The following is a 13370-nucleotide window of genomic DNA, read 5'->3' on the forward strand; positions in this document are numbered from 1 at the left end:
ATTCATATCTAGACCCAGTAAATATTCAGCTACAAAAACACTGGAAGTTGGAACGGAAGTATAAAGAGTCATTGCTATGAAGATGATTTTTTACATTACATTCAGGGGCAATTTTAGACCCTTTTTAGGGGGGCTCAAGCCCCTAAATTTCATCTCAGCCACCCTAAATATTTTTCTTTAAAAATCAATTTTGGTACCTCAAGTGAGAGTTTGCGAACTTGTCTGTCAGTGACAGAGGACAAACAGTTACTGGTTCAAAGGGGCTTGAAACAGGTTTAATATCCTGTGTGGCTGTCTCCAATGCTATGCACCTGTAACCCAGTCAAGGAAAGGGTTAACAGAAACGTAGTCGGAGGAGGTAGTGCCAAACTCCCGCCTTTGGCTGAGTTGTTGTGAAGTTTAACGTTGGTAGTCCCCAGAGAAGAAGTTGGTAATTTCATGGCGCAGATTAGAACCCAAATTGAAACATTAGCAACTAAAATGGCTGAATGTTAGAACATTGTGTCAAACTGGTTGTTATTACTCTGACTTATAAAGTGTCCATCATAGTGTTAACAGTGTCAAAAAACACGTTTGCAAGGCACTGTATCTGTGTCACATTCTCATAAGGGGCTGAGCCCCCCTAAAGGTCTGATCCTAGAATCGCCAATGATTACATTACATTACATCACATGTCATTTAGCCGATGCTTTTATCCGAAGCGACTTACAATAGACCTTTTTCACGGCAGACATGTTGACATGTCTTAGTAGGAAAAGCACAGGTGTATTCAAAACCATTACTGATGGCTGCATTCCACTTAGGAGAGGTCCTGGTATAGTGCATGCTGACTCACTGAAATAGCTTACTGGGACACTTGATGGAATTGAGCCATCGTTAAGGTTATCAATTTCAGCTGTGCTTTCCCTACTATGACAAGTCAAAATGTCTGCTGTGAAAAAAAGGTCCATTGCTATACATATCAGAGGTTGCACACCTCTGGAGCTACTATGGGGTAAGTGTCTTGCTCAGGGACGCATTGGTTGATTTATCTCAGTGGGATTCGAACCCAGAACCCCCACACCGAAGGCATATTACACCGCGCCATCACCATACGCCGTCTCGTCACATTGGTGCGAACTGGCAGGTTTTAGAACGCTGCTGACCGGTGCGTTGCAAGGAGCTGCAGGTTTCCACTCGTCTTGCCGCGATTCTTCGATCTTAACTGGGCTTTACATGGCGAAAGAGATGTCTGTTAATTAGTGAATAATTTTCCCATTTCCCATCCAACCCATTGATCCATTCGATCCGATAACATTTGGAACGTCTAGAAGAGCGACATGATTGAATCATTTTATCCCTATTCAAATTAGCGGAGCGCTAAACAGTTGCCAACTTCCAGTTGCACTTGTAGCACTTGTAACATTATACGTCGTATGAAAGATAACAGTAACTAACTCAACTCTAAACAGTTAAAAAAGGAACAACTAGAGTCTCCTGAAACTTAAGTCATGGCTTAATGACAACTTTTAATGACACTTCCAACATGTTCCAACACTTACATTTATTTAACGGTAGTCTGGATCCACGACAATTCATTTAGCCCTTATGACGTCATAGGAGGAGATTCCTGATTGGCCCATTTGAGCTTTCATTTTCTCAAAGGCAGAGCAGGATACCCAGGGCTCGGTTTACACCTATCACCATTTCTAGCCACTTGGGGACCATAGGCAGGCTGGGGGAACTCATATTAATGTTAAAAAACCTCATAAAGTGAAATTTTCATGTCATGGGACCATTAACTTCATTTAAAAATGTGGCATTTTCTTTCAATCCAGTTTTTTGCTCCTATCCAGGAGTGTTTGTGTGGAAGTGCCAGACCTTAATTTAATACTAATGCACCGTACGCCAGGGCGCCTTTAGCTGGCCGTTGCCCCTGAAATGGCTCTCATAACTGACACCGGCCTGCATTTGTGTTTCTGTGTGAGTAAGTGTGGGTGCACTTGAATGTGTGACATGCCAAGAAAATTTCTGACCAAGCCTCCAAAGGTCAAGCCAAAGCCCGTCTAGTGACCCAGACGGCTATCGGTTAAGTTGTGGAAGGATTCATGGAAACCCTTAAGATTACATAACACACTAGGGCTGCACGATATGAGGAAAATATGCGATATTGTTGTTGAATATCGCGATAATGATATTACTAGCGATAACTAAACAGATAATAAAGTGTACTCATTTGTGCAGTTCTGCTGCTTTCAGTATTCTGCTAAAATACAACAAGTTGCTTGTTGAATTTAAAAAGATAATAATTTCCAACATTCTTTTAGTGAAAAAATTTAACACTGAATTAAATATAAAAGGCACCACTAAAAAGCAATGACAGTTACATTTTAAAGTGCCGTTTTCTACAGATTTATTGCACCAGTTGACGTCGCAATGACAATTAAAAAAAAGATATATTGTGCAGCCCTATAACATACAATGCAGTTTATATTCACTGATTTTGGCATTCGTTGTGTTTTTGTTTTGACAGATCGACTCAAGGCTTGTGTCGAGCAGCTGGGTGGTGGCATGGCCTTGTCGTTTTGCGGCAGCGACAACAGCACCAATTCCTACAGCGTGAACGCGGGCGTGCTGAACAATGGCTGCTTCGTGGACGCCCTCAACTTGGTACCCCATGTCTTCCTGCTCTTCATCACCTTCCCCATCCTCTTTATTGGTAGGTGATGGAAGTTGACACGCACACATATACATATGCTACATTAAAACCACACGGAAAAAACTTTTTTATTTGAACCCAGGGATGCACCGAATCCAGGATTCGGCTTTGGCCGAATATTGGGCTTTTTGACGGTGTTCGGTTTCTGCCGAAACTTAGAATTTTTTTCCACTGAACCGAACCCTACGCTTGCACTACGCTGGTCGACGTAATGACGCCGCCGTTGATTATGGGAAGGTGGGTACGTAGGTGGAGCGTTCAATGCAGTAGGCTGTGAGAAAGTGAAAATGGAACTCGTGAGCAGAAAAAGTTATTTGGCAGAAATTTCAGTTAAAAGAAGGCCATTCAAGTCCAGCTACATGTTCAATTTGCAATGCTGATTTGTCTTGTGGTTGCTATGACCCTAAACAATACGCAACATGGCCACTGTTACAACATTTGCATATGAAACATCCGAAAGGATAAGAGTTCTGCATGAAGGAATCTGAAGACAGCAGCCAAAATGCAGCAACTTAAGGTACGGCAAAGGAAGGACAATTAAAAAACAGCTAAAAACTGGTGTTAACCAGACACTGCTGTGGACGTTGTTTACTTCATTAATGTGTTTACTGTGTTAATGGACTGAGGATGGGACTAGGATTCGGTACTCGGTTTTGGATTCGGCATAATCTTAACCAGTGGATTCGGTATTTGGCTGAATCCCAAAAATCTGGATTCGGTGCATCCCTATTTGAACCATCAGGCTGTGCCAACATATTTTTCTGTGTGACATGAACGCAGAATTTGTACCAACACAAACATAGTTCCACTGGTCATTTGTGAGGACATTGTATTGACCTGAAAGGTGTACCCAAACCTTAAACATGCAAGTAACCTTTCACTTATCATAAACCATGATAGTGAAAACACACCGGGCGCGTAAGCCGCGTAGCGCAGCTATTTTTATTTCGGCGCACATGTTACCCAATCTGTCTGTTCATACCGGGTGTGTTCCAAAGGCCCATTCTGTTTACTAATCTGATATCATTTTAAAAGGCTAACTGAAAAAAACATTCGAGAACCCTTTTAAAATTATGTAAGCACATAATGTAATCTGAAAACTGATGCCCTGGTTAAAAAAACAATGCAACTGATCTCAGCTGGTATTCTGTCTGTAATGGAGTGGAATGGAAATTTCTAAGTGACCCCAAACTTTTGACCGGTAGTGTATATTAATAATGAAACAATGAGATAATGGCTTGCAATATAATTTCCCATCCCTCTCAAATAGGGGTGCAACGAATCACCAAACTCACGGATCGGATCACGGTTTTGAGTCACGGATCGGATACATTTTCAGATCAGCACAAAAAAATGTAATAAAAATAAGTTTTAACAATAATTACTGCTTTTTGTAAATTGCTGTTATAAGACAAAAAAAAATGAGAAAAGTGTATTTTACAATAACTTTTGATGCACCACAAGGTTTACCAGTTTACCAGTAAACGCCAGTGTTGCCAACTTAGCGACCACGTCACTAGATTTAGCGAATTTTCAGACCCCATTAGCGACAAATCTGGCGACTTTCTTTAGAAAAGACGCCAGTATTGTCCGGCGAGCACGCAAAGGTATTTCTCTCTTGTGGCCGCCAAAACCCTCTCCTCTCTCCTCTCTCTTCTGTTCTGTGACTGAAGAGCAGCCCCTCCCCTCTCCGCTCTCTCCTCATGTGCAGCGGCACTGAGCAGGCAGTTAGAAGGGGAGGGGGGACAGGGTGTGGGGGCCGGTGTAGGTAGGAGAGACAGCGGAACGCAAGCCAGCCTTCTTTGAGAATTCTTTATCAATCTTTCTCCCTCCCTTTGTAGAATTTCTTGTTGTTACTTCAAATATAGGCTACCTAAGTAATAACAATAATTTAATATAAATTCCTTTAGTGAGTTTGTGATTATTTTGCTAAAGATTTCTATTTCTTTCTATCTCCCTGCTGACACAGCCACTAATCTTTATGCTAATTAATGCGTAATGACGTCACATATATGCAAATGAGCGTATGAAGTCATCTAGCGACTTTTAGCGACTTTTGGAGCTGGTGCTAGCTACTTTCATTGGAAAAGAGTTGGCGACACTGGTAAACGCAACATTTAGTCCCGTCTATGTTGTTTCTCCGACAACAGCAGTGACCATAGTATTTTAGCTCATAGCTTTAGTGGCCGACGGTTGTAATTCCCGCTGTTGGAATCCGCCATCTGGTGAAATAAAGTCACACTTTTACACCGTTTAGCTGTCAGCATTTTAACCGCGTTTAATCCAGTTACTACTGTAGGTAACGGTAGGCTAACATCACCTGCTGTGTAACGTGTTACTAGTGACAATGCAAAATTGCTTCTGTTACGTGGCACCGTGATGAGGCAACGCAATCCTCGTTGTTATTCCGTCCGGTTGATACTGGGCACCGGTGCCATATTAGCACCGGATTTTAACATGCGCTGTTAACGTGAACAGAACATTGCGTTGCCTGTATCTTTTCACGGCAAACGCGCGTGTGTGGAAAGCGGTCGCACAACGGCGGAAATTTTGTGTTGCGCACGAACGTAGCTATACGTGTTTGAACTTTAACCAAATCAAATATTGACTTCTTTTGAAATAAGATTTTCCAGTTTTGTAAGTTTAAAAAACACACAAATATTGAACAGGTGGTTGCCAAAGGGGGCAACCAGAGGCCACGAAAACGATTGCCAGTTGACTCAATCTGGTTGCCAAGGGCAACCGGGGAACCATCACTGTCGAGCCCTGTCTGACATGAGGACTTGTGCTGGGTTCCCCACTGAGCTGTATTACAAAATCTATTCTCAAGCGTCACTCCATGTCATCTGGCAGGCAGAGCAGATGTGTTAGTGATATTAACCTTCCCTCTCACACACACACACACACACACACACACACACACACACGCACAGTGCTAAACCCCCTCTATGGTGCAGTTAACTAAGACAGAACAACATGAGATTACCATTTCTGCCACACACACTTTAAGTCACTTTCTTGTCACCAGTGTGAACAGCAGCAAAAAACAGACAAACTGAATATAAACAAAAGAAACGTAATATTATTAATATTGAGTGCTTATGTTAGCAGTTATTTTTCTCAGTTCGTTTTTTCCCAATAAAAACAAATGTTATAACATGTATATTCAGGAGAAAAATATAAAGGATCAAAAGGGAGGAAGCATATGACAGAAAAAAAAGAGGAGTAAAGGAAAGAAGGTGGGAAAAAGGAAGGATTCTTCTGTTCTTCATTACTCTGCAGAGCACAGGCCTAACGTTCACTGAACGCATGGTTGGTTATATGGTTTGTGTGTGTGTGTGGGAATAGTTCTGAACAGAAGCCCTCAGCCTGTTCCCCTGAGGGACTCACTAATTGAAGCTTCCTGGATCTAGGTTTTTATGGTCCGTGTCCCCTGAGCCTCCCAAATGGCTGTGGTCGATTTAGTTAAGAGCAGAAACAAACCTCATGAGAAACTAATAAAACCCTGCGGTACTGAGCTCACATGGGTTGTATAAGAGTTGCTAAAGCATCGAGACTTCAATTTTATATTGCATTTAGAACTGCAAAGATTATTTGATTAACATAAAAAATAAATATCTGGAACTGTTTTTTATAATCGATTAAGGCCATGATCACACTTGGCGTCTTTTTTGACAAGAAAAAGTTGACTAGGATGCTTTCGTAGTAGAAGTAAAAAGGAGCTGGCAGCGTTTTGGTTCCAAAAAGCAGCCTAGAATGAATGAATGATTGAATGAATGAAATCTTTATTTCGAAAGATTTTAATATATATAAAATGTACAAAGAAATAACCCCAAAAAAATATATATATAAACAAAATTTCAACATAACAGTTTCCTAGAGCGCTATGTGGAGCGGTGCTAACGTAAGGTAAAACAAAGCGGCGGAGCGAGCTAGATAAAGAACAGAGAGAGGGAGCGGTGCTAATGCTAACGTTAGATAAAACAAAGCGGTGGAGCGAGCTAGAGAAAGAACAGAGAGAGGGAGCGGTGCTAATGCTAACGTTAGATAAAACAAAGCGGTGGAGCGAGCTAGAGAAAGAACAGAGAGAGGGAGCGGTGCTAATGCTAACGTTAGATAAAACAAAGCGGCGGAGCGAGCTAGAGAAAGAACAGAGAGAGGGAGCGGTGCTAATGCTAACGTTAGATAAAACAAAGCGGCGGAGCGAGCTAGAGAAAGAACAGAGAGAGGGAGCGGTGCTAATGCTAACGTTAGATAAAACAAAGCGGCGGAGCGAGCTAGAGAAAGAACAGAGAGAGGGAGCGGTGCTAATGCTAACGTTAGATAAAACAAAGCGGCGGAGCGAGCTAGAGAAAGAACAGAGACAGGGAGCGGTGCTAATGCCAACGTTAGATAAAACAAAGCGGCGGAGCGAGCTAGAGAAAGAACAGAGAGAGGGAGCGGTGCTAATGCTAACGTTAGATAAAACAAAGCGGCGGAGCGAGCTAGAGAAAGAACAGAGAGAGGGAGCGGTGCTAATGCTAACGTTAGATAAAACAAAGCGGTGGAGCGAGCTAGAGAAAGAACAGAGAGAGGGAGCGGTGCTAACATTAGATAAAACAAAGCGGTGGAGCGAGCTAGAGAAAGAACAGAGAGAGGGAGCGGTGCTAATGCTAACGTTAGATAAAACAAAGCGGTGGAGCGAGCTAGAGAAAGAACAGAGAGAGGGAGCGGTGCTAATGCTAACATTAGAAAAAATAAAGCGGTGGAGCGAGCTAGAGAAAGAGCAGAGAGAGGGAGCGGTGCTACTAACGTTAGAGAAAACAAAGCGAGTTCCCCCAACCGTCATTCCCTGAACAGGGAGCAACCGCTCATACCGTATAACTCGCTGTGCCCCGACTCCATTTTTTCTTGATGTTATGAAAATTACAGATTTCGCTACTCCGCTTGTCATTGGTCGGCTGTCAAAAAAAGTGCTTGACATCGGCAGTTTTTTTTTTTTTAGAAAAGTTTAGACACTCCGAGCTGCTGAACAAACGTCTGGGGTGGCGTTTAAAAAAAGCACTTAGGACTTTTTTTGAAAACTCCACAGAATTTTAATGTAAAACAGATGCTGGCAGCTTAAAAAAGATGCCAAGTGTGAACATAGCCTGAGTCGATTTTTAAGCAAAATCACCAAAACTTTGATGGTTCCAACTTGCCAAATGTGAGTGATTTGATGCCTACCACCTTCTCTTTTTTTTGCTGCTCTTCCTTTCCCTCCCGTTTCCCTTTTTCATACAGGTCGCATTTAAAAAAAAAAAAAAGGCATATTTAGATTGATCATATCATGCTTCACTCTTTCTGTCTCTCTTTGTATCTGTCTGTCTGTCTGTCTGTCAGGCTGGGGAAGTCAGAGCTCCAAAGTCCAGATCCATCATAACACTTGGCTCCATTTCCCCGGCCACAACATGAGATGGATCCTCACCTTCTCTCTGCTGTTTGTCCATGTCTGCGAGTTCGCCGAGGGCATCGTCTCCAACAAGTGAGACCTCAGATAGACATCTTATCACATTATCACACAAAGTACTAGTTTTGTGTCCCCTTGCAACAATAATGTAAGTGAAATGGTAATTTTGTCTGAAATGATCGAGTCTTTTAAATGTACTAATTATATTTTGTATTTGCCTCTTGCTGTAGAGGGATGCAGACCAACCACCTCCATCTCTTCATACCAGCCTTCATGGGTTTCATAGCAGCCACGACATCAGTGGTTTACTACCACAACATAGAGACATCCAACTTCCCCAAACTGCTGCTTGGTAAGACTCAACGCTGGGGGGGGGGGGTGGGTTAGGGGGACTGGCATGGTTAAGCCTCATCTTTCTTTTTTGCTTACATTTTTATCCATCCTGTACGAATCGGTACATCATTCCCAGCTTTTGACTCCCAATGATTTAGCATTGCACCCCCAGACTATTGTTGGACTCACGATGGAGAGTTTAAAAACAAAGGATCAAAATCCAACCAGAGATATTATCTTTTTCATATCACCCAATTTTCTTCCCTGTCAAAACCTGGCACCCACATTACCCACAATGCAACTCGGCAAACGTCAGTTTGAATGCAGAGATGAGCAGATGGTTTCTTCACTGGAAGGGCACCCTAGAGTGACATCAATTAAACGGGTTTCGTGCTTCTTGTGGTCAGCAGGGTCGGGGCTGGGCTAGAAGGGGGGCACGGGGTGCCACCAGCCCCCCCCCCCCCTGAAATCCACTGGGCTGGAGTGCTGTCAGTCTGACAGTTGTGATTTCCATTGGATCAGAGTTCTGTCACTTGGCTGCCTGTTCTGCCAATCTTCCCAGCCCTTTTCTCATGACCAAATAATCTTTCCATGATGACTATCCAAAATTCTGATACCATAGAACCAGCACTGGAATTGTTTTTTAAGAAAGTGGCAGACTGAGCTTATAGAAAATGTGTATTGTATTCGGCTATAAGCTACAATTTTTTTTTTTTTATGAAAACGAGTAAAAGGAATAATGAATGTGATATTTTATTTAACAGAATTACATTGTGTTGTTCTATCCTATCCAATATTTCCTGTATTTCTAAGCAGATTTTCTATGCTGTATTCTGATCAAATGTCTGCCAGGCCGCACTTGCGTCATATCGCCGTCCACACCGCGCCAAAAGGCTCTAAAGGCTTTATACTACCTTTTATGACATACAAACCTGAAAACACACTTTGATGTGTTAAATTAGTGGAGTTCCCCTTTTATTCATAGTTTATGAATAAAATTCAATGCTGGAACTAAAAGTGGCTACAGTAGAGACACACCAGATAGGATACCAAAGGGAATGTTAACGAAGGGTTTGCAGCCCTTGCATGGGCTCATGAAATATGCATTTTAACAATATACATTCAATCAACATCAATCAACATGAAAAAGCAGCAATGTAACTGTCCATTTGTATTCCACTACATCATTTCTACTTCCGCACAGTCCTGTTCATCTACTGGGTGTTGGCGTTCATTACCAAGTCCATTAAGCTGTGGAAGTTTGCAGAGTACCATGTTGGACCACAGCACCTGAGGTTCTGCATCACTGCCCTGCTAGTCCTCCTGTACGGACTGCTGATGGCCGTGGAGATCAATGTCATAAGAGTCAGAGTGAGTAATCATGTTTCATCCAACATCAGTTAAGTCATGTGATTAATCCAGAAAGAAGGACTTTTTTTCCAAAAATGATAAATGATGACTTTTTTTTCTTAGCTTTTTTCTGTATCTCATCTTTTGTCTATTTGTATAATGTGTGTGTGTGGCATCAATATTATTTTGATTTCAATATTTTTATACTAACATTTAAATATTTTTATACTACATTTTTATACTTTTTTTTTCACGTATTTCTCCTTGTAGAAGTACGTGTTCTTTGCCAACCCTCAAAAGGTGAAACCACCGGAGGATTTACAGGATTTGGGGGTTCGCTTTCTGCAGCCGTTTGTCAACCTGCTGTCCAAGGTATATCTATACCGTGTGTATATATATATATATATATATTTTTTTTTATTTTTTTTTTTCAATGAAAAAAAAAAAACAATTTCAGAAATTCATCAAAATCAGAGTTTGATCTGAATTTCATCTCTACTTTTACATACTATGCTTCCCTCAATACTTATTATTGATTATACCGACACACCACTACCAACCCCCCTCCCTTCCCCCAACCCACCCTACCATCCGCCCACCTCTCCCACCCCTGCCCCCATTTACCCGCCCACCCCGCACATTGCTGGTCCTCATTCAAGACAGGTCCCACATACACATACACACACACACACACACACAAAAAAAATATTATTATAATAAGGTAGATATCATTTTCTTTTTCTACTTTTCAAAACAATTATTGATAGCATCCGGATAGTCTGAAATACAAGTAAAAATGTACCCATTTCACATATTTAGGCCACCAAAAAGCTCACTGTTTAGGTCTCTTAGTCAATATCTAATGTTACTGGAGCACAAAGTGGCAGTAGTAAATGGTACAAATTCTTGGCACATTTTTAGGCAACATACTGGTGGATGAATCCTCTCATCATTGGAGCCCATAAGAGGCCCATAGAGCTGAAGAAGATCGGCAAGCTGCCCATCGCCATGAGAGCCCTCACCAACTACCTTCGGCTCAAAGACGCCTACGAGGATCAAAGGGTGAGCAGATGGACGTCCTAACTGATTTCACGCAAATGCGATGCGGTTTTCCGACCGTTCAGATGTAAAATGCATCTATCTTCCCTCCCTAAACTCTCACTCTACACAGACAGCGGAGGATCCGAACCGCGCCCCGTCAATCTGGCGCTCCATGTATCGAGCGTTTGGCCGCCCCATCCTGCTCAGCAGCACCTTGCGCTACCTGGCTGACCTGCTGAGCTTTGCCGGGCCGCTCTGCATCTCTGGCATCGTAAAGTACCTGAACAAGACCACACCGCCAAACAACATCAAGGGTGTATGTATGAGCCTGTGCAAAGATTCTGGTGTTTGGTGTTTTGAGCCCCCAACATCGCCTGGCAGGCAGCGCTGCCTGGCAGGCACAAGGCAATGGTTTATGAATGTTGATGAATGATTAGGCAATGGTTAGGGATAAGGCCATTTTATAGTCGTGCGTAAAATCGACGGTGTAGCCCCGCAGACCCCCGCAGAGCCCCACAGACCCTTCTGCATCTACGCCGGACCCTATCCCGTAGCCTGACGCGCACCTCTAGAAAAATGTAACTACACGTCGCAGTGACGCACGTCGCTCGACCGTGGCTTTGTAGCGTTGCATTTCAAGGAGAGGGTTAACTTTTCCTGCTACAGATTTCCCACCGTGGTCAGAAAACACAGGGGAGACACCCAAAGGTAATCGCCGTCACTCTCTCACTTCTCCCTCGCTCTATCACCCACTCCCCACACACACACACATGCCGGCTTGATGCACACACCAGCGCACAAGTATAAACATCAGGCCACTTACGTAGGCTACGGAGAGACCTCTGCGTGGAGCCTCCGCAGAACTGTAAACCGGCCTTCAGGGTTAAGGTTAGGTGCCTTGAAGTCAACGGTCGCAGCTCTGCCTTGGAAGTCAAAGTTGGGGGCTTAAAACACCATCGATCAAAGATTCTCTATTACTTAAGATGGTCGCATTACACGCTGCGCCAATGGTGGGAAATGGTACACGCTTCCTTCCTCCTAAATGGGTGTGGCCTCGAAAGTGTTTGAAAGTGTAGTGAACGATGTGTGGATGGATGAAAACTTATATTTGTATAATTTATAAATATTTTCTTATGCTAATATTAGCTATTTACACAGCTGAAAGAAATATTTAGCATTACGGGAACTAGTTTTGTTAGGACGTTCGCTTATCTGTGTTGCAAGATCTCGGAAGAGTTTGGTCCTTAGAGAGAAACACTTCTAAAACAAAATGTTCTCCTGATTTGTCGGTCTGAAGCGTGTGTGTGTGTGTGTATGTGTGTGTGTGTTCTTGTACTTCTATCTCTGTGAGTACCATTTGTGAGTGACATTTTGAAAGGCGAGGAAATTCTTTGCGTGTGTAATACCATTTCAGGACTTGCACATCATGACGTTACAATCATATCATCACATCAGACACAGCGTTGTTCGCACACTTAGACATGCAGTCACACACGTACTGGTGGTGACACGATGACTGCGACCTACGCCTCGCTGAGGTCACACTGGAGAGTGAGTCATTTATTGGTTGGCTGGACCACCCAGCAACACTGACACACAGTGACACAATTTGTGTCTGTGTGTGCGTGCGTGTGTGTGAAGTTTGGACGACCCACAATGATGCACTAATATGCACTCAACATCTAATAAAGTGATCTTATGTAAACACTTAAACCAGACTTTGGTCCCGTTGACGGCTTTAGTAACATCAGCCCAAACACGGGTTTACATTTCCAAAGTGATTTCTCTGAAGGGAAATGAATGACGCTTAACTTTTCACGTTGTCATCTCACTCACAGTCTGTGTTAATCACAGGCTGTTCAGTTGTGACTCTCCTATGGTGCCGGGTCCATTCATTTCTGAACCCGTGTTCGAGTCAAAGCAGTGATTTTAGATGTCAGCTGTCAGGGTCAAACCTCTCGGGGAAAATGCTGTATTTATACAAAATAGCTCTTTCACCTTTAATATTGTTTTGAACTAGTTTGTTTGAGAAGATGAGCTTTAATTTGAGTGTTTATAGCTCATACTTTACATCGGTTTACCCACACTAAAGCTGCAGTGGGTAGAAAGCAAGAAAAACACCCAAATTCAAAGTGGAGTGACACCTCATCCTGCAGCTCTCCGTCACAGGGCACAGAACAGCCAATAGGAACGCTCGATCTCTCTGAGACAACCTGTGATTGGCCAAAGTCACGGCTAGATCACCTAAAGCCTAAATACAAAGCCAAGAGGAGGTGCACAAGTCTAATTTATTCTCTGATTACTTAAATTACAATATGTGGCAAGATTATTATGGAATGTTTGCCCAATGATGCCAAAAATAAATTGCCTATTTAAGACTATAATAGTGTTTTGTAGGCTATCTTTCAGGAAGCAGTAGGAATCAAGTAGTTAGTTTTGAGGTCAAACGACCCATAGATATGTAATTATTGACCAGGAGAAAAGCAGCAAATCCTGGAAAAGCAACAGTTTTTCACTTTT

General features: G+C 42.6%; 1 protein-coding gene across 9 annotated transcripts in view; it reads left to right on the top strand.

Moving 5' to 3' along the window:
* Positions 1–13370, top strand: part of abcc9 (ATP-binding cassette, sub-family C (CFTR/MRP), member 9) — a 92380-nt gene that overhangs the window by 5493 nt on the left and 73517 nt on the right. For 6 of the 9 annotated variants that reach the window (XR_005638175.1, XR_005638176.1, XM_039792019.1 and 3 more), the window contains exons 2-8: positions 2513–2698; positions 8060–8201; positions 8354–8478; positions 9664–9830; positions 10080–10181; positions 10731–10871; positions 10981–11166. Coding sequence is in view for 6 of the 9 variants with exons in the window: in XM_039792019.1 (XP_039647953.1) it covers positions 2551–2698; positions 8060–8201; positions 8354–8478; positions 9664–9830; positions 10080–10181; positions 10731–10871; positions 10981–11166 (1011 nt within the window). In the remaining 3 variants the exon portion in view is untranslated. The remainder of the gene's footprint in view (positions 1–2512; positions 2699–8059; positions 8202–8353; positions 8479–9663; positions 9831–10079; positions 10182–10730; positions 10872–10980; positions 11167–13370) is intronic. The other 3 variants (XR_005638177.1, XM_039792020.1, XM_039792022.1) reach the window with 1 other exon arrangement.

This window comes from Perca fluviatilis, chromosome 23 (genome assembly GCF_010015445.1).
Source record: "Perca fluviatilis chromosome 23, GENO_Pfluv_1.0, whole genome shotgun sequence".
Classification (NCBI taxonomy): Eukaryota; Metazoa; Chordata; class Actinopteri; order Perciformes; family Percidae; genus Perca; species Perca fluviatilis.